General features: G+C 36.5%; 2 protein-coding genes and 1 long non-coding RNA gene across 4 annotated transcripts in view; 2 read left to right on the top strand and 1 right to left on the bottom strand.

Annotated features, from left to right (window-relative positions):
- Positions 1-2,140: 2,140 nt before the first annotated feature.
- Positions 2,141-4,268, top strand: hbd.S (hemoglobin subunit delta S homeolog). The gene is made up of 3 exons (NM_001086273.2): positions 2,141-2,292; positions 2,857-3,079; positions 4,035-4,268. The coding sequence occupies exons 1-3, from the start codon at positions 2,201-2,203 to the stop codon at positions 4,161-4,163; spliced, it is 444 nt and encodes a 147-aa protein (NP_001079742.1). The 5' UTR covers positions 2,141-2,200; the 3' UTR covers positions 4,164-4,268.
- A 2,898-nt stretch (positions 4,269-7,166) lies between these two features.
- The window catches only part of LOC108703092, a 34,052-nt gene continuing 20,915 nt past the window's right edge, over positions 7,167-20,303 (top strand). The window contains exon 1 of the long non-coding RNA XR_001933433.2: positions 7,167-7,309. This is a non-coding gene — a long non-coding RNA (uncharacterized LOC108703092). The remainder of the gene's footprint in view (positions 7,310-20,303) is intronic.
- LOC108703091 (cytoglobin) lies at positions 10,192-19,962 on the bottom strand. Of its 2 annotated transcripts, XM_018239058.2 has the most exons (4): positions 19,758-19,846; positions 18,825-18,892; positions 12,643-12,874; positions 10,192-10,457 (listed from the first exon to the last, which is right to left on the bottom strand). In XM_018239058.2, exons 1-4 carry the CDS (start codon positions 19,809-19,811, stop codon positions 10,314-10,316), a joined length of 498 nt encoding a protein of 165 aa, XP_018094547.1. In that variant the 5' UTR covers positions 19,812-19,846; the 3' UTR covers positions 10,192-10,313. The 2 variants fall into 2 exon arrangements, with proteins under 2 accessions (XP_018094547.1, XP_018094548.1); XM_018239059.2 differs by lacking the exon at positions 18,825-18,892 and having other exon boundaries at positions 19,758-19,962.

The raw sequence follows: 20,303 nt of genomic DNA, 5'->3' as shown, positions 1-20,303 counted from the left end.
ACTGATATTGTTTCCCTCAACCAGAGTATAAGCTCTATTAGCTTGCACCATCAGTGGATTTTTTTTCCCCTATTAGGTTTCCTTTAAGCTGCAAACTTGACCTCTCCTTACCATCTGCAGTATATTAACCCATATAAGAGACCAACCCCACAGTAAGATATCTATTGTGTATGTTTCAAAATCCCATTAGGTAAGGACAGTACATTTATGTGGTCCCTATAGGCCCTCATTATGATCTAATTCTTGGTCAATCCGTGGTTTTTGGTACAGTGGTGCCAGCCTTGAACTAGAGTGGTAAAAAGAGGGCTTTGTTGGCTCTTTGAGCATATCATAGAGCCTTCAGCAAAAGTTCACTTTTTAAATGTACACCAATGAATGGAGATTTTTGAGGCCCCCAAAATGGTATTGCTGTAGATCCTGCAACAGCCAATGATCCCTTTATTTGCTCTGAAATCTTTTTTGTCGCTGCTGCTGCTACTGGTTAAATACAGTATAGTTGAAAAAATATAGGCTTTGAGAATAAAACCTGATGTTCATTTGCTTTTTAATTATTACTCTACATCTCCTTTAAAAATATATACACATCACTATTCCATGCATTACACTCATTTTTAATTAGACAAATCTATAAGAAATTCTGCGAGATGACACTTTTCATGATAAGCATTTTGTAAAATTGTAATATGTTCAGTTTTTTTTTTTAAAAGTTCAATGCCACACTTTATTTCAAAATGTATTAAGGTGCAGTAATTATATTAAATAAATGTATTGTAGGGTACATGAATATATGTAACATTTAAAATGTGTGTTTATGCACTTCTTTCAAGTACAGTACATTTGCACTGTGATCAAATATTAATTTGAACTTTAACAGTCCTATCTCTACACCTTTATCTTGTCCTGGGGATCAGTCTGTTTTTTAGTGATATCTTGTAACACAGAACTTTAAACAAAAGGGCTCCGTTTTGCACGTAGACCTGTTTGTGAATCCATGGCAATTCTGCCACCTAAAGCATACATAACATTTAGCATCTTTTTTTGGTGTTTTTTAGACAGATGATGGTATAGCCATTTGTGCAAATAAAATCAGATATTTTATCCCAAATTATTTGTGCTGTTAGTTGTATAGGGTTTCAACAAAATATCTTATTTATCATTTAGAGCAAATACTTATGTGTTACAGTATCTGCAAGTAGTCAAGTTTGAGCTTAAAATTCCCATAATTCATAATTAAGGGGATGGCTTAGTATAAAAAAACGTGGAAAAAAAAACGTGTACAGTTATGCTTTTATATTGCCTTGTAAGTTCTTTTTTATACTATTATTATTTTAATGACCACGTTTTGAATTATTGCATGGATTTATGAAAACCAGTTTAATTGCAAAGAGGCTCCTAAAAATATTAAGAAAATTATTTATTATAAGTTAAAATTTAGTATATGCGTGCATGTATATGTAACAATGCACTCTCATATCTAGTAAAAATCAAAGTTGAAGTAAAGTGTATAACTAAGTTTGACCTTTCTCAGGCATTAATGATCCCAGAGGAAGGCCACACTATGTGACCAAAACATTGGACTACATTTATTAAATACATTTACCTTGATTTCTTCAACACAATTTGAAAGTTCCTCCATGAGCTAATATAAATTTATAAAGAGAGAGAGTGAGTAAAACATTTTTATCAGAAAACAGTGGCAGAGTAAATTCTTTCATACTTACAAAAGAGTGCTACTATGCGCAACATTAACTTGACATTTTTGAATTGTACCTAATGCAATTCATGATATTTAAATTGAATACATTAATTTTAATTATTTAATTGTCCTGAAATCTCTACAGGTTCAAAAAAAATAATTCCATTTATTACATTTATTTTGTACACTTAATTATCTACTGTTAAGTGTCACAATTGCCCTCATTTGATGTGGGTTTAAGTTTCATGTTGTTATAAAGAATCAACTTTACAATTTAAGAACTATATGGCATTCCACATATACAAAAGATATATTAGCTTAAGGTTAAAAATTTATTTTGAAGGCAATAGGGTGGGGTGGAGGAAAAAAAATATGACACAGCAGAAATGCACAATGGGTGTGACTCAGCATGGCCATATAAAGCAAGGCCAACAACTCAAAGGAACAGCAGCCTCTTACTTCTGCCATTTGAAGTCTTAGCAGCTACTCCCATCTACAGCCACCATGGTGCACCTGTCAGCTGATGAGAAATCCGCCATTAACGCCGTATGGTCAAAGGTCAACATTGAAAATGATGGCCATGATGCCCTGACCAGGTAACTTGAAGCACATTGCTAATTACTTACAAATAGTTTTATTTTAGGGGTTTTGAGACTGTTTGTATATGTGTTTGTTTGTATATGTGTTGGTTACAAAAGCAGCAACATTAAACATAATCTCCTTATATGCTTGAAGTTAATTTGGCCACATCCGTTGCGCTTCCTCTGTACTTGTAAATTTAACTTTTTCCATATTGTGAATTTCAACATTAAATGTAGCATGGTAATATAATGAAGGATAATTTAAAACAAAATATTTACATTCTGGGACAATGATGCCCAGCCAGAGGACCTTTAGATGGTGCTGGACTATGAGAAGCACCATTTATATGTTGTAGAAACTAGTAGTTGCAGTCCAACAACACTCCTGTTGCCCCATGAGTGATGAAATACATTAAAGCCTATTTTCTATACACTGATATAAAGGGTTTTGCATGATATAGTAAATATTGAGAAAATATTAAGAATAAATACATTTATTTTTTGTTAGTGTAAATATTTCAGTACTCTTTAACATTGATAAGCTATTTATAACTCATCAAATTTAAATTATTTCTACAGGCTGCTGGTTGTGTTTCCCTGGACCCAGAGGTATTTCAGCAGCTTTGGAAACCTATCCAATGTGGCTGCCATCTCTGGAAATGCCAAGGTTCGTGCCCATGGCAAGAAGGTTTTGTCTGCCGTCGATGAATCCATCCACCATTTAGATGATATCAAGAACTTCCTCTCTGTACTGAGCACGAAGCACGCTGAGGAACTCCACGTGGACCCTGAAAACTTCAAGGTACGTGTTATCACCTTATAATGTTCTTAGGCACACTTTTTCTGTTCAGGGTTTTTATATTATTTGAATTACAATATATATAATTCAACACAATTCTGTATGAGAATAATAAAGAATCCCCCCAGTATTTATTTCATGATTACAGAATCTTTAATTAACAAAGTGCACCAGCAGAGCTAACCATATCAACCAATGAGCAATTTGTTTTGATCAGTGTACTTCAAATTAAAATATAAAGTCAAAGATCTGATTGGTTGCTATGGGTACCTTGTTGTGCTAGTAGATCAGTCTTTTAGTTTTTCATACTAATTTATTAAAATGGAATCATTAATATCGACTAAAATGTAATGGAGGATAATTTGTTTTTGACAAATAGGTTTGTTATTATTATTTTTTCTTTTAATTGTTGACACATTATGGTTTATTTATAGGGTTTGTCAAACAGATTCAGTTTACTATAGTTTCGATTACATTTATAATAACGGCCTCCCTTTAATGCACACATAGACACAGCTGTGCTTGAGAACTATAGTGAGATTTTGGTTTGCTTGCATCTAAAATGTACTCATGAGTTTTAAATTCATTTTAAGGTTTCGTTAATATAAATTTGTAATAAATATAAATTACTTTCTGTTTGTATAATACACTTCCTAATTTGCATAAGTGAGTAGAGTGTCTCATTTATAAACAGTGGGCACATTTGTACCTGGGCAGTAAACCATAGAAACTATTCACTGGCTGGCTTTTTTTTTTTGTCAGTTGCATTCAGTTGGTTTCATGGGTTACTGCCCAGGTGCACATTTGCCCAGTGTTTATAAATGAGCCCAATGCATTTTAAAATTAGCAGGCTAATAAGAAGAAAGGCGTTATTCTTTTATTATCAAAGGAAGGCTTTTCATATCTTAATGTTCTTTACCACTGCAATAAGTCTAACTCATGTTTGTCACTTTCACAGCGTCTTGCTGATGTGCTGGTGATTGTCTTGGCTGGCAAACTGGGAGCTGCCTTCACTCCTCAAGTCCAGGCTGCTTGGGAGAAATTCAGCGCTGGGCTGGTGGCTGCTCTTAGCCATGGCTACTTCTAAAGAATTTTTTTCCATGCAAAGCCCAACATCTGCTCGCCTGCAACAAAGACAACTCTCACAATAAGTGCATTGCTTGTTGTCAATAAAGATTTCTTGTCAAACTGCTAAAAAAAATTGTTTTTCAATTATTTCAAGAAGAATTAGAACATGTGTTTACCTAATACTGACAAGGTAAATTATTTCATACCAAAATACAATCTATTTTTATGATATTGGTAATAAGATATTAAATTGTTATCAGATATTTAAACTTTAAGGAACCGTATATTAATGTGAATGTGAATGATAAAAAAAACATCCCATCCCTAATGTCATCATTACTGAAATATTATATAACACAGTGTAGATTTAATTACATTTTATTCAGTATGTCACAAAATACCAACATTACTCTAACTTTAGCATTCCACAGCAATCTTGATATTATTGTTGCAATACCAGTTAAATACATACACAAATTATTTTTGCTATTCTAGTTAGATATATCTATGGTTTACGGCTAAATTCTATACTATATATTCCCTTAGCACCTAACTATCTTTCTTTGGTATTTAGTTGCATTGTTTGCATCCCTTGTATCCCTTCAGAGTGAAACACAAGTAGCACCTTTTGGGGGACACGGATCAAACCTACCATGTGGTGCAGCATATAAATGTTTCTCCATTTACCAATTCTAACAAAAACTGATTTGCATGGAATTCAAATCAACCAATGAGGCACATTTAGTTTAATATATTCAGATTTAATGGAACAGATCCACATTTCACCTTCTTTAAACCTTTCATCACCTTTAAACCTGTCCCTACTGTCCCTATGTCTTGAAACCCTCCTACTCTGGGGGAGATATTATTCCCATTGGATTAGAGAGCCTATGCCCACTTCCTGTTAACCTTTAATATAGTGATTGTTAAACCCTAGTTGGGGCATCCATATTTTGACCTAGGTAGATGTCTTACTGGTGTCAACAAAGCCCATTAAAGCGTCAATGTGATAAAAGGACAACCTTTTTAGTTGTAAACAGGGAACCCGTGAACAAGGATTAGACAGATACAGGATTGGCTTTGTCATAGTATGTTCTATCCACTGGCCTTATATTGAGAGACTTATCTGAAGTACATCTATCCAATGCTTTACGCTCCTTTAAAAATGTAACTAATAAGTTGTTAGCATTCTAGACACTCTTAATAAATCTTCCACAGCAGAATATTAGGTAGGTGGACAAAAGGTGCACTTGACATGCAAAGTAAAGTGCAAAACTAACAGGTCAGGTCCATATTTATATATAGGCACCAAGGGCCTGTGCCTAGGGCAGCAGCTTTTGGGAGCTTATATAACTGAATACATTTTTCAAAATAAAATAACACCCCCCCCCCAACTCTAAAGAGAATGATGTTTAACTGTGTAAAGTAGACAAACTGATGCATTCATCTATGGCAGGGTATTTTTTTTTTTTGGCATTTTGTAGCCAAAACAAGCAGCTGCTACTAGTATCTCCTGCGTCTTTAACATAAGAGTGGCTTGGATGATTTCTTAAAATGGAATGAAAGTTATTTTCCTCTAGTCTAAAGGGGTGCCATATGGGACATAAAAAACCTAGGGGCTACCTCTTGCTACAGTAAGTGGCTACAATAAATAAAGCATGCCTAAAGTGGCAAAAGATCCTTATAGAAACAAAGGTGCTTTTTTATCTGACTGGCACTGGATTACTATGGAACTAAAGTTCTATTCACTCTCAGGTCCAGTGGTCCCATTCTATTCCAGATTCTGTCTGTAGTAGTAGACAAGCTGCAAGGACGCACACAAAAGAATATTATAGTGCAGTATATTCGTGTGTTAGTGGAATAATTAAAGTGACAGTGCCAAAAGTGCCTTGTGCAATTTAATCTGCCTCCACCAGTAAAACGGTAAACCAACCTACTCACAGGACTGAAAGGGATATCATGGCTAAATCAATGATTTCCAATAGGCAGGGACATACTCAAATTTGTTAATGATATGCCAAATCCATCATATAAGAGAAAAATAGAGTAATAAATTCATTTAAAGCTTATAAGAATCATACAATCCAGGCTACTTATGAACATCCATTTGATACAGTGCATAAAATTTGTAGTTCTATACATTTTGTCAGGGGCGATCCTGGCCCCTCCACCACCTGAGGGAGCAGCAGTTGCTGCTGCCCCCCCAACCCCCCGGAAATTCGCTCTTAAAGTACCAGGAGCAGCATTTTTGCTGCCTCTGGTACCTAGTGGGGTGCTGCCGCCTGAGGCGACAGCCTCAACTTGCCTCATTGGCGAAGCACCCCTGCATTTTGTGTGGTAAATGCCAGGCTTCCCAAGGAACAAATGCATCCTACATGTGGATGTTTGTAAGTAGCCTGGATGCTATATTTCTTATACCTTTTAAAAATGTATCACACTATTTTTATTGGCACGGTCACTTTAAATATTTTAATGCATCACTAGCACACTCAGTGCCACTAACACACTAATATACGGCGCTATAATTTTCTTTTGTGTTCTAACTTGCTAGTACAGTCAGAATCTGGAATAGAACGGGACCTGAGAGTGAATTGAACCTCAGTTTATAGTGACCCAGTGCCAGTCAGCCTAAAAAGCACCTTATTCATTGTTTGGATTCTGAACAGAGGGGAAAACAAAAAGAAGCTGCAGATACTCAATGTACATAAAATTGTACATAAAATTGTACATAACAGAGGACTACTTTAATGGCTGAGTTCACTTTTTCATTTATGCCAGATTCTGCCTTGGCCTATGGAGGTCATTCCTGAATGAGCTTTTTGATGGTTTACTGGTTCAGTATCTCTTGCTTTAAAGAGCCATCAGTATGATCTACTAATTTCATATATTTCCAGTTGGGAAGCCATGAAATGATATGTTCCCTTAGCTCTAATTTGTATCCTGTATGCCCTTCCAGAATGTTGGGCTGGTATTAACATTGATTACTATTGACCCGTGGTGGGGCTGTCTGTGTGTTGCTTTATTGGATTCACCTGCAGCCTGGAGGGCTTGAACTCCCAAATACCTCTGCTGCGTGCAAGCTACTGACTGTCATTCACCTTTTGCCTTATGGCCAAAGCTCTGTTTGCTGTATTTCCATAAGTGTATCTGCTATGTAGTGGGAAGGTGAGTTGCTTTCAGTTATTATTATACTATACTATTATATATTACTGTGATTTAATTACAATATATAGTTACTGCCTTTTAGAATATAAATGCTCTTGGCATCTCTGAAGTTCACCATCATTACTATGTTGCAGTTACTCAGTATATAAATACTGTGTGCATCTCTGCACTTCATCAATGTTATTTTGTTACAGTTACTCAGTATAGTAATACTGTGAGCATTTCTGCAGTTTATTATCATTACAATGTTAAAGGGCAACTCCGGCTTCCAAACCAAAATTTGATAAAGAGGCCCACATAACAAAGAAACCCCTAATATACCCATCACCATTACCTGTATGAATAAATGCCATTTTCTATGCTGAAATCCAGCTGGTTAACCGTGCTCTTTCTGCATCATTTGAAATCCTGGCAGGGAAGGAGGGACTAAACAAGACAAAAAGCTTAAGTTATGTTCCCCTTTAAGCTATTCAGTGTATTTATCTCTACATTGCTATGTGAGATATAAAACTATATGTAACTCTGCCTTTCTTGGTGTGATTTTGCTGTTATGTAGTATATTAATACTGTGTATACCTGCAGTATGTTTACTGTAAGGCTACCTTGCTGCTATTCAGTATAATAAAGGGGTGGGTCACATTAAAGTTAACTTTTAGTATGTTATCGAATGGTCAATTCTAAGCAACTTTTCAACTGGTCTTCTTCATTTATTTTTTATAGCTTTTTAAATAGATTCCTTCTTCTAACTCTTTCCAGCTTTCAAATATGGGTCACTGGCCCCATCTAAAAAACTAATACTCTTCAAGGCTACACATTTATTGTGATTTCTTCTTTTTATTACTCCTCTTTCTATTCAGGCCTCTCCTATTCCAGTCTCTTATTCAAATCAGTGCATGGTTGCTAGGGTTGAATCTTAGCAACCAGATTGCTGAAAATGCAAACTGGAGAACTGTTGAATAAAAAAGCTAAATCACTCAAAAACCACAAATACTAAAAAATGAAAACCGATTGCAAATTGTTTTGTAACTGTGGCCCTTGTTATGGCATATTGTGGGTGTGGCATACAGTAGCTCCTGTTGCAATGAATTACTGTTGCAGTATGGCTTTTGTTGCAGTGTACTGCTGTTGCGATATTGCTCCCATTGCACCATACAGCTGTTGCAGTATGGATCTTGCTTTGGTCAACTTTTAAGGCATTTTCTGTAAACCTGCATTAGCTGTTTATGATTTGCCCATATCTTTGCACTAACATGTATAGCAGCTTGTGGTGGTCTTGGAATTATTACATTCTACTCTGGCTTTTGCAGTCAGTATTGTTTATACTTTGTGCATCTTGGCTATGGTCTGGCTCTCTAAATGCAGATATGTTCTTGTGTTGAGTATGAGGCTGTGTTCTGAAGTTGGATATAGCTCATGAGTGAATGCTGAAATGGGATAGCCAGGGAAAAGGGAAGATGTAATTCCTCAGGGGCATAACTACAGAGTAAGCAGACCCTGGTTGCATGGGGGCAGTAGGTATAGGGGACCCCATGATGCTCTAATTAATGAGTCATTTCAATATATATAGGTAAAACAGGACAGCCTTTGGATATATATTGGGGGCTCTAAAATTTGCTGTGGGGCCAAGTAACATCTAGTTAAACCACTGAAATTCCTAAATACTGTACTTAGTTTTTCCTGGCTATCAATGCTAGCTTTCATGCCTTTCTCTGCCTTTAGATTTATGAACTAAATACAATAACAGTCCTCTGGGAAGGATAGAAAGTAGTAATCGCATTATCCCTTGAAATTTTTATGATCTAGCATAGAGTCCTGCAACGGGTCGGGTACCCGCGGGTGACCCGCAAAAAAAATGGGCACCCTGCGGAATGAGGGGAGGATTTTCAGGTGCGGGTATAGCTGTGGGTTAGGGTCTCATCTAAATTTCTTATCTGATGTAATATTGTCTATATACTCCTTTTAAAGTTTTACAAAACGTGTTTCTGTCCCTGCGCACTTTTGATGACATCACTTCCAGTTTGCAGCACCATCACTTTCTGTTTGATGGTGGTCGGTGGGTTGCGGATAAGGCAGTTGCGGGTCCGGTAGTGGATCAAAGTGGCTAAATATGCGGGTTGCGGTTCGGGTCGCGGGTTCTGGTCTGGTCCAGGTCTTAGAAATTGGTTCCGTGAAGGACTCTAGTGTAGCACACCTCTGTTTGGAAATTGTCCCTGCCCAAATTATTTTCTTAAAGACTGATCATCTTCCATTGTAGTTTATAGATCTATGTAACACATGACATTATCTCCTGTCAGTGGGGTGGATTGCAGCCTAAAAATGAACGTTTTAGGGCTGAAATCCACCCTGTGTGTTGGATTGTAATTTGTAACTCTAATGCCTTTTTGCGATATTACAATTGAGCACTGTCAATCGGTCACTAGCCTCTTTTTCTCCTGCCCAGCTCCCAGTAAGCCGCCTATTAAATACAGTCTTCATTTATGCATGTCACCTACTCTGTGATGTGAAATTAGCAACTGAGACTATTGCTCTCCTAACACCCTGAACCCCATTAATGACAAATTCGTGGGTACAACTGGTGGATCTAGAATAGCGAAACATCATGAATGTATGTTGTAGACCGAAAAACAAAGTAAAGGTTTTTATCCTCACTACAAAGGGATTAATTCACTTATGTGACCAAATGCAATTATTTTCTCCATTAGGCTTCATTGTTATTCTAATAGCAAAAAATAGCATCTCACAAGAGCCTAAAAGAAAGAGGTTTTTAAAAATGGAGGCTTTCAGGTTAAACTGTGCCTGGAACAGAGAAGCTAATAAAGCTGTCCGAATGCTGAAGAGTTTAAACTATGTTTTCATATTCACCAGGAATGAACAAAAAGCCATTTATTTTATGTTGTTTTTAATAAGTCAATGGAAAAAAAATAAGATCATGCATTTAGCATTGCTGTGTAAAATATGTGTTTTTGTTACATGTTCATGTTAAAGATATTTTTTTCCGCAAAGTTTATTTGGAATCTGATTTTGTGTATTGGCTGTCTAAGAAGTTGTAGGTTATAGAGAAAAGTTTCTCCCAGGATTTACGGTGCCCTGGAGTAAATTGGGCTCCAAGGGCTTCTTTGAAGACGCTCAATATGACCAGAAACAGCAACTGTTGAAAAATTGAAAAAGACGTATAGTAACATTACAGAGATACAAAGAATGTGTTTTTAACAAATATACTTTTAACCATAAATCATGCAAATGTGTAGAGTGATACTGACATGTTACTGAAACTACAATAGACTTATCAGTGTTTCTTATGAGGCAACACTATGAGGTTGTGTTCAAAAGTTGCTTGAAGCCACTCCAAGCCTACCTACAATTACCCTTCTCCAATGCGTGTCAGCTATGTGGAGAGTGAGGGACTTTGTGAAGTAAATGTACTCCAGACTGAAATGCTTTATGTTCTGAGGCAACAAAATTCTGGTCTGAGTGTGGGAAGGGGGTCAGGGCAGCTGGGTGGCTTAATCGAACTTTTAAACAAAACAAATGGTGCAAAGCTGCATTATTAGTAATACTGACACACTTCTCTTAGTTATAGGAATGTGTCACTAACAGTTTAATCCTAAAGGGGAACTCCGGCTTCCAAACCAAAATTCAATAAAGAGGCCCACATAACACAAACCACTAATATACCCATCATGATAACCTGTTTATTCAAAAAGTATGAATAAATGCAGCTGAAATCCAGCTGTTTAACAGTTCTTCTCTTTCTGCATCATTTGAAATCCTGGCAGGGAAGGAGGGACTAAACACTGATGTTACAAATTGTAACAACTTCTCCACAGTTTACAGACAGCATGCAGGAATTACATAACCCACAATGCATTGCACTGTGATGTTCTGTTTCTTATTGAAATCACATGTGCAGGGAATTGTGGGGTTTGGAGGATGCAGGTTGAGGACAGATGGCTGTTGATACAAAGTAACAGTAGTCAGCCAGCTCAGCAAAGTAGTCAGACAGATCAGCAGGAGAGCAGGGGGCTAGGCTTAAGGAACTGTCAGAAACCATTTAAAATCATAAAAAGTCAGCATATTTTTTAATTGATGTATATTGCAAAGTTGCTTGAAATTATGTTTACTTTTCAAAAAGCTTAAGTTATGTTTGTGTGGAATTCGCCTTTAAGAAAGATATATGTACAAAGAAAGTAAAAGAAAACAGGGCTAATAATTATTTGGCATAAGTGACATTAAATAACAACTGAAATAAAGCAACATATGAAGGCAAGTAACAATAAGACAATGGTATGTGTGGTTATAGATGCTTCTCTTCCGTTCTATACTTTTCAAATAAACCTGTATCAGGTTTATGGATGAACAAAGGCTATAAATGTCTTGAGGTACGTTCCTCCATTGGGTTTTACTGTATACTGTATTCACAAAATGGAATTGGATCAGGTCATTTATAATTTCTATAACTGTAATCCTATAAAACCTGTTGGTGTTTCCAGAAAAGTTATTAACCTATTGCCTTCCATTCGTTCTTTTGGCTGGTCTGTAATAACAAATTATTTGGGCTCAAACAATACATAGGAAAACACAACCAAATGACCCCTTAGCCTTCAGCCCTTGGCCCTCAGCCTTCAGCCCAGAAGGCTGAGGGCTGAAGGCCAAGGGCGGAGTTAGCATGAGTGACGGCTGAGAAGGGAAGGTAGAGGATGGTGGTGTGACTGCAGGTTTGGACGATGAGTGACAATAAAAGGACCCGTTGCACCATTCAGAAGGCATAGGACATCGCAAGAAGGCAGAGTATTTCGCTGCAGGATGTCCTAAAATGTGTTCCGCACAATCATTCCTAAAATACCTGCAGGATTCTAAGACTGCACAATTGTGTCAGCTGTGTGATTTAAAAAGGATCAAATGTATTGATGTGCTCATACAGAGAATGTGAGCACTATTTATAAAAAGTTTTACTATTTACTTTCATAACTGGGGAGCTGCAGAATAAAAAAACGAAATAACGCAAAAAATTAAAAGCAATCGCAAATTATCTCAGAATATTACTCTCTAAATCATACTAATAGTTAATTCAAAGGTGAACAACCTGTTTAATTATCCCTGATCTTTTCTTTGCATTGTATAAAGGGGAAAATGCCTGGTGTCTGGGTGCACTTTTTTTTTTTTTACAGTAACTCTTTCAGAATACATTGGGCTCTATGGAGATTTTGTCACCGCACTAACATACAGTAAGTACACATTAGGAACTCCTAATGACTGAAACTTTAACTGTAAAGAATAAAATACTATAATATGTAATTTAATGTATACAAAAGCTAAATTTACAAATCATATACCTGAAAGTTGTTGACTTCCACCTCGTGCACATCTTGGTGCCTTTTTGCTAAATCAGTTAAAGCACTGCTCACGACATCCCAGTTATTCAAATTCTCAATGACATGGTTTAAGGCTCCCATAACTCTCTTTCCATGCATCTGAATTCCGGGATGCACCTGCATCTCTTCCAGTGTGTCCATGTTTTTGAAATTCTTGAAATAGACTTTTGTCTGGGGATACGTCGTAAATAGGCTAAAATAGTGACAAATGCAAAATCATTAATTATAATTATCTCAAAAAATGTAATTCCTAAAGGATAGTTTTAATTTGGAAAATAACTCACTGTAACATGCTTTTATAGGAAAGGTCACAAAAATCTATTTTAATAAATAATGGAATCGACCGCCCAACAGCCACATGTAATGTTATCCATTTACACAATACAATTAGTTAGGTGATCTCAGAGACTTTAATAACTTACGTCAAAGTTATGCCTGGGTAAAAGACTAGTGAATATAGAGTCGGACTAGGCCAATGGGTCACCGGGAAAAAAACCCGGTGAGCCCCCGGCTCTTGTGGGCCCCGCTGGCCGAGATCCGCACCCAGATCTACAGTTCGGAGGTTTCTTAATGCTGCAACCTCCCTTTGTTGGGCGTCACAGTAAAAACTTTGTGTGTGTGTGCCTGTACACATCATACTGAGCATGCGCCACAGCAGGGGGGTTTAGAGGGGGGCCCTGGGGCAGTAGTCTGATGTGTCCCGGGCCCCCCAGTCCGACCTTGGGTGAATATTCAAATCTAATTGTTGATTGGTTGCTATGGGCAACATCACTGGTGAGGTTTGTCTCCAATGTTTACAAATATGCCCCAAAGTGACAGAGGCCATCACTGATCTGACCTCAAGAGCAATTAAAAAAAAATATTATTCCTTATTTATATAGAGTAGATATAATCATTTTAATGTAGAGAATGTTGTACAATGCATTTGAAAGAATACAATGGCAGCATACAAATGATTAAAAGCTGTGCAAGTTGAAGAATTGCCCGAAATGTCTAAAGTAAAAGTTATTGGTGCTTTTTGTTAAAAAAAGAAAAAAAAAAGGAAAAAGTGTATAGTACTATATTGGTAAAAGGGGTAGGTGCAGGCTTCCCTGTGTCAATGGAGAGCAAAAGAAGAAAAATTGTCATATAGTAATGAAAAATCGACAGTCAGGGTGAAAAGAGGAACATGGGGAAAAAAGAAATACTGTAAACATGGGAGATGAAAAGAAAAACATGGCATTACAATTTCCATACTCTGCTTTTTTTAAATTTTGTAATCACAAAAAAATGTGGATATGAACTGATGGTAGTAAACAAAACTTGAGTAGTGACCTAAGCTGATCTGACATCAAAGCCTTTATCCAACACATAGGAGTCTGTCTGCTCCCGGTGCTTATCCTGTATCATATTACAAAAAAAACATGAAAAAAGATAATTTGATGAAGACGCCATATGCGCCACATTACAATCATTTTTTCCATTGGCCTGTGAGGAAATTCTTGTGTCTTCAAAATTTTTAAGAGGAGTCATCACAGCTTATTAAAAGTCAGTGGCATACACGCTGCTCCCAATGGAGAAGGACCAAGAAAAATATTACATTTTGCCACAACAATTTTGCCCATTCAGATGTTTCCAATATTCAGAGCCAGCAGTTACAAATAACAAACCAATAAACTATCCTAACATATTAAATTATTTATGTGCTAGATTTTCAAACACGAACATGTTATGTTCCTTCTCAATTCAAAATGATGTCAAATCCCAATGATTTTTTTTGCTTCTAACAATCTAAACATGTATAACATGTTTTTCATTTCCAACTACATTCCTATGATGCCAGAATTCACAGCTAAAGATGTATGGAATTATTGCTCTCCTATGAAAATATGTTTGTAAGGGGAATAAAGAAGGGGGGGAGAGTTGTCATTCTCAGCAGTAGGGGGAAGACCTACAAGGGGTTAGAAGTTTTGGCTTAGTGATGAATCCTGGGGGAGGGGGTTTTTGAACTTGTGTCAGAAGCAATAAAAACAGATTCCCATCCTCCATTTGCCATTGTGTTGGTTGTCATAATTGTGACCAGGGCTAATTGGGATACAGGTTAATTTTTCAGGTAAGTATTGGGTCTGTGCTTTGGTCCTTAAAGGGTTACTGTCATGGGAAAAAATGTTTTTTTCAAAAATGCATCAGTTAATAGTGCTGCTCCAGCAGAATTCTGCAATGAAATCCGTTTCTCAAAAGAGCAAACAGATTTTTTTAATATTTAATTTTGAAATCTGACATGGGGCTAGACATTTGTCCGTTTCCCAGCTGCCCCCAGTCATGTGACTTGTGCTCTGATAAACTTCAATCGCTCTTTACTGCTGTATTGCAAGTTGGAGTGAAATCATCCCCCCCAGCCTAACAACAGAACAATGGGAAGGTAACCAGATAGCAGCTACCTAACACAAGATAACCGCTGCCTGGTAGAGCTAAGAACAGCACTCAAAAGTAAAATCCAGGTCCCACTGTGACACATTGTTACATTGAGTAGGAGAAACAACAGCCTGCCAGAAAGCAGTTCCATCCTAAAGTGCTGGCTCTTTCTGAAAGCACATGACCAGGCAAAATGACCAAGATGGCTGCCTACACACCAATATTGCAAATTGCAGTGTAAACCGTGTAATTTAAAAATAAAAAATACATCATAAAAATCATCAGAATCAATTTAAAGTGGGCTTGTCACACTTTAAAGGTGGTTCCCTGGCAATGGAAATACCATTTTGAAATACTAAGTTAACAAGTTTAGGCCCTCTATGTTAATCACCCATAGATTACCATGTGAGTCGTTTATTTTCTTAATTGTGGTGGTGGGGAAAATGCCCTGTCTTACATTAGCATATAGCTAGTGACAGACACATAGACTGTAAACCCTACAGTGTAGGGTCCTCCATCTTTTTGTCTCCTTGACACTGAGCAATTAGAGGCAAAATTGGACGAATTTAAATGACTGGGAAACGATTCGAATTCAATCAAACTTGATTCAAGTTTTCTCTCCGAAAAAAACTCGAATGTCAGGAAGGCTGTTAACATCTCCAAATTGATCCCTGGACCTCTCCTATTGACTTAAACATTAATTCTGCAATTTTTTGGTGGCAATTCGAATTCTTAAAGGGCCAGAGTACCCTTACCAAGTAGCATATCCTATGTCAGCCATCTTTGCCCCTACAGAGTGGATCTTGAACCATTGACTCCTGTATTGGGTTCACTGAAGAAAATAAGTGATTAAGCACAATTGCTTTTTGCAGTCCTTTATAACTAAAATATTTCCATTTTTTTAAAGGAGCCACATTCTCAACCTGTATCTTTTTACTATTGATATGCTAGTTATTAGTCTTTGCATGGGATGCAATCAGTTCCTCATTTTCTATCATCTTCTTCTTCTTCATGATTTTTAAGTGTTTTACAACACTTGCTGTAGTATTTAAACTCTTAGCAAAGAAGCATCTGTCCCTTGTAATTTTAAAGTGTTTTCCCTTCCTTACTTTGGAGTCAAGTCACACAGGGAACCCTTTTACCTGTCCTTTGTAAGGGAATACATTGAGAACAGCAATGATTTCATTTCATTTTAAATGATAACCATTTCTGTCTTAGCAGAAAATCGAATGTCCCAATCTATGCACTGAAGTACTGATCATACAATTCACTTTCCTGAAATGTAATGATGTTGTTGTTGACCAAGTGTATTTGCTATTTGTAATAAACATTAAATGTACTTGCACTTTGTCTATGTTCTGGTGGTATGCATCTGATGGTTCTTTGAGTACATATATAGTATAGTATAGTATAGGTGCAACAGTGAGAAAATAGTCATCAAGCCATAAATTACTCAATAACCACATTATGCTGGACTTTTAGTCTGTTGTCATATGGTCAGTTGTGGTCACCTAATGTGAACATTTTTGATGTAGCTTTCTACAGTAATAGTCATACTATATACAGGGCAGTTTGGGGGATGTCAAATGATCATAAATGGAGAAAGGCCAGGTTTGGGAGATCAGGCGATAAATTCCATTTTATGTTTGATGTGGCATTGAATCATTCAGTAGGAGATAGTTCGTTAGAAGACAATTCGAGGTTTGGGTCTGAATAAAGTGTTGTAATGAAGGGGTATAAATGTAACATGAACACTACTTCCTGCCCAATAAAATGGTTATATATGTAGTGATGGTAATTGACTTGGAACTCACAGCAATGAAAATGTGATTTATACACAAAGTTCATCCAAATATGCCCTTTCTGCTTGTAGAATAATAACTTGCTGAAGGAATGCTAAAAGCTCACAGAAATCACTTTATGCAATAATACATAGTAAAAAGCCAACATTCATTTAAAAATAATCATTCATGAAACTTGGGCTCTGTAGAAGCCAGATGATTTTGTTCAGGGGAAGCAATGTTAATTTGAACGCCAAAGTCAACATGAGATTAATATTATACTGTATCCCCAAGAAGAGAACAATATATGTGTTAAAAGTTCAATAAAATGGTAGTGAATAATATTGCAATACTAAATAACATACTAAATAACATATGAAGAATAATATATATTTTATTTAAGGCACTCATTTTTCCTACTGCTTTCCTACTTACTACAATGTAATTTATCCTTGTTTGATAAATAGGATATAAAATCCATAATAGCTAAAGCTAAAGTCTTAAAGGAGAATTAAAGCCTAAAAATGAAGATGCTAGAAATTCCATAACACACTGGCTAGGAATTTTCAGCCAGCTGCTAAAAGAATAATGAAAGCATATATTTGATTTGGCTGCAGTCTGCAAATTTGCTCACTATTTATTCTTTTTGAATTGCATTGGTTACTTCCAACAGACCAAAAACCTACTCATTAACAAGTTGGTCCTGATTAAAGGGGTAGTTCACCTTTTTTAATTATTTGCTTTCCTTTTGTGAATCTTTGCAGCTTTCAAATGAGGGTCACTGACCCCAGCAGCCAAAAAAATATTGCTCTGTGAGGCTACAACAATGTTATTGTTACTGTTGCTTTTTAATACTTATGTTTCACTTCAGACCTCTCCTATTTATCTTCGAGAACCTTCATCTTCAAACCTTAGCCTGGTTGCTAGGGTAATCTAGACCCTAACAACCAGATAGTCACTGAAATTCCAAATGGGGAAGCTGCTGGGGAAAAAAGCCAAATCATTTTTAAAAACTGCAAATATTACAAACTGAAGACCAATTGTAAATTGTCTCAGAATAGCCATCTCAATAAAAGTTAATGTAAAGGTGAATAACCCCTTTAACTATAATTAACTATATTATGTGCGTTTGTGTGAAAGGGAAATTACATTAAAAGTGGGTGAATGATGAACAATCGCTGTAACTCACTTTGTAATAATGTTGATGCTGTATTAATGAAGGGTTGTAATGTGAATGACTGAATATTCTATTTAAAGCACTGTGCAACATACAAGCATACCTCCCAACTGTCCCGTTTTGAGCGGGACATTCCCGCTTTTTACAGCTCAACCCACAGTCCCGCATTTGTACTGAAATGTCCCGACTTTCTCTGCACTGAACAGCCAGAAAAAAAATACAAAGTTTCTAACTTAATTGGCTTTTGGCAGAGAGCCCAGAACAGCCACCAGATGCACAAAGATACTTTTGTAACAATTTTGAGATAAGCAAATAAGTAATTGTAATAATTTAGATAAACAGGTCTCTTGGGAGAATTTAGACTCACAGCTTGAAGGGCAATTCACCTTCATTAGCAAAATAATGTAATAACTGAAAACAAAACACAGAAATGTGTTCAAACTTTCATAAACTGCCAAATTTTGTAAAACAAACATGGTGATTAGGGGGTGTGGCCACAAAAATTGGCGTGGCTGCTCTTTTAGTCCCTCTTTTTTTTTCCAAAATGTTGGGAAGTATATACTAGGAACAGTGATGTTCTTTATTGTGGCAACAAAAACAATTTAAACAGAATACCCCTTGTCTAGAATGACGATTTCTGTCAGCAATGTATGGGCAGGGTGGTAAGTGGAGAAAATTGAGATGAGAAGAAAAACGGAAGATCAGAAATAACCCAGAAAAAGTGAAAGATAATATGAATGGTATTGTCCTGTCCTTACAGTACACAGCGATGTTGTGCAATGTTGACTTACTGAAACCTGAGCCCACTAGCGATGCAAGGCGTCTGTTCTTCTAAACAACATGCACACAAGGGATATTGCTGTAAAAATAACACTGTATTACTGAGTGTGTTATGTTGTACAGTTATAAAAAAAAATAATGTATATATTATGGGTTTTATGCCCTTTCATGACTTCCACAAGAAATGAAAATAATTAAAATACAGTCAATGATGTTTTATCTGCATCTAGCATTTCATGTAAGCATTCCATATATTTGTATAAAGGAGTATTATACATGATTCCTGGCAAAAACTTTTAATTTCCGCACATCTATATATTTTATTTGCATTGGTTGCTGCTGGCACAGTGCATTATCTCTTGAGATGTATGTGTGGATTATACAAAAATAAAATTCAGCCAGAAACAAGTTATGGGAAATAATGTTTTAGTGCAACATATCTGCATTATAAATTCTAAACAAACATGTATGAATAACTTTAGCAGTGGCTGTATAAAATAAGCTTTTACTCCATGACCTGCTTGCATTTCTATGGTTTACTGGATCCATTTACAGATGGAAAATGCAGGCTTTGAAGTGACAAGGACTTTGTCATACGATAACACAATCCGTCCTTTTATGATGGACCTGCTACTGGCAGCTTTTCCTCTAGGGAATTCTTCTCTATGGTCATGCAAATGAACTGCTGATATTGCTGCAGAGTCCTGTAATTTAGTGCACACAAATTGCTGCTTCCAAGGCTTGTTACTGACTATTGTTGCTCAGCATTATACATTGAGATCTATGATATACCTACTATCTTTTAGGTCTAGCAGTGTGTATGACATAGACAGCAGTGGACAGACTTATTTCTCACAGACACATCTAAAAACGCTCATGCTGACAGTGTACAATGATCTCTGCCTCAGCAAACACTAGTTGAAATTTGATCTTAAATCAGTTACCTGATAACAACTGTTTTTCCCGATTCCTCCGGATTTGCGTATATTTTGCACCATACCTCATTAATGTTCTCTTTGTCAGCTGCTGTTAAATCAGCCATGGTTGTCAGGAATACTTATTCTCTTCTACTTTCAGAGCAGAATTTTTCCCTTGGAAGAAGCCACAAATTACTGTTGAGTTGTTCAAAGAACAGCTGTAAATACTTATAAATCCCTCCTTCCACAGGAGTGGCCTGTTTTTATTCAAGAGTGCAACACCAATCAGTGTCTGTGCTGGCAGCAATACTGTATTTAAAGTAGCATTCAGGTGAGCAAAACCTCTGAAACATGCCTAGAAGGGAAAATGTTTTTTCAAGCACCCTGTGATTAAGAAACATTTTAATTAGTGGGTAATAAAACATTGAGAGATGCAATCAATGACACGTTTAGAAACGATCTGTGGATCTTTTGTAACATGCAGTTAAATACTGTACGACCAAATCCAGCAGAAGTCTCTCACTTGAGCTTAATCAAATCCTTTTTAAGATGTTTATGTAAGCAAGTCCCACA

The sequence above is a fragment of the Xenopus laevis genome, chromosome 9_10S, assembly GCF_017654675.1.
Source record: "Xenopus laevis strain J_2021 chromosome 9_10S, Xenopus_laevis_v10.1, whole genome shotgun sequence".
In the NCBI taxonomy this organism is placed as follows: Eukaryota; Metazoa; Chordata; class Amphibia; order Anura; family Pipidae; genus Xenopus; species Xenopus laevis.
The sequence above is the reverse complement of the archived record's forward strand: the minus strand, read 5'-3'. Positions and strand labels throughout refer to the sequence as shown.

Coding starts and splice junctions, on each gene's coding strand:
- hbd.S (NM_001086273.2), top strand. CDS start 2,201: ATGGTGCACCTGTCAGCTGATGAGAAATCCGCCATTAACGCCGTATGG. Junction 2,293..2,856: donor GGCCATGATGCCCTGACCAG/GTAACTTGAAGC, acceptor TTATTTCTACAG/GCTGCTGGTTGTGTTTCCCT. Junction 3,080..4,034: donor TGGACCCTGAAAACTTCAAG/GTACGTGTTATC, acceptor TCACTTTCACAG/CGTCTTGCTGATGTGCTGGT.
- LOC108703091 (XM_018239058.2), bottom strand. CDS start 19,811: ATGGTGCAAAATATACGCAAATCCGGAGGAATCGGGAAAAACAGTTGT. Junction 18,893..19,757: donor GGAAAAACAGTTGTTATCAG/GTAACTGATTTA, acceptor TTATTTTTACAG/CAATATCCCTTGTGTGCATG. Junction 12,875..18,824: donor GCTAGTGGGCTCAGGTTTCA/GTAAGTCAACAT, acceptor TCACTATTTTAG/CCTATTTACGACGTATCCCC.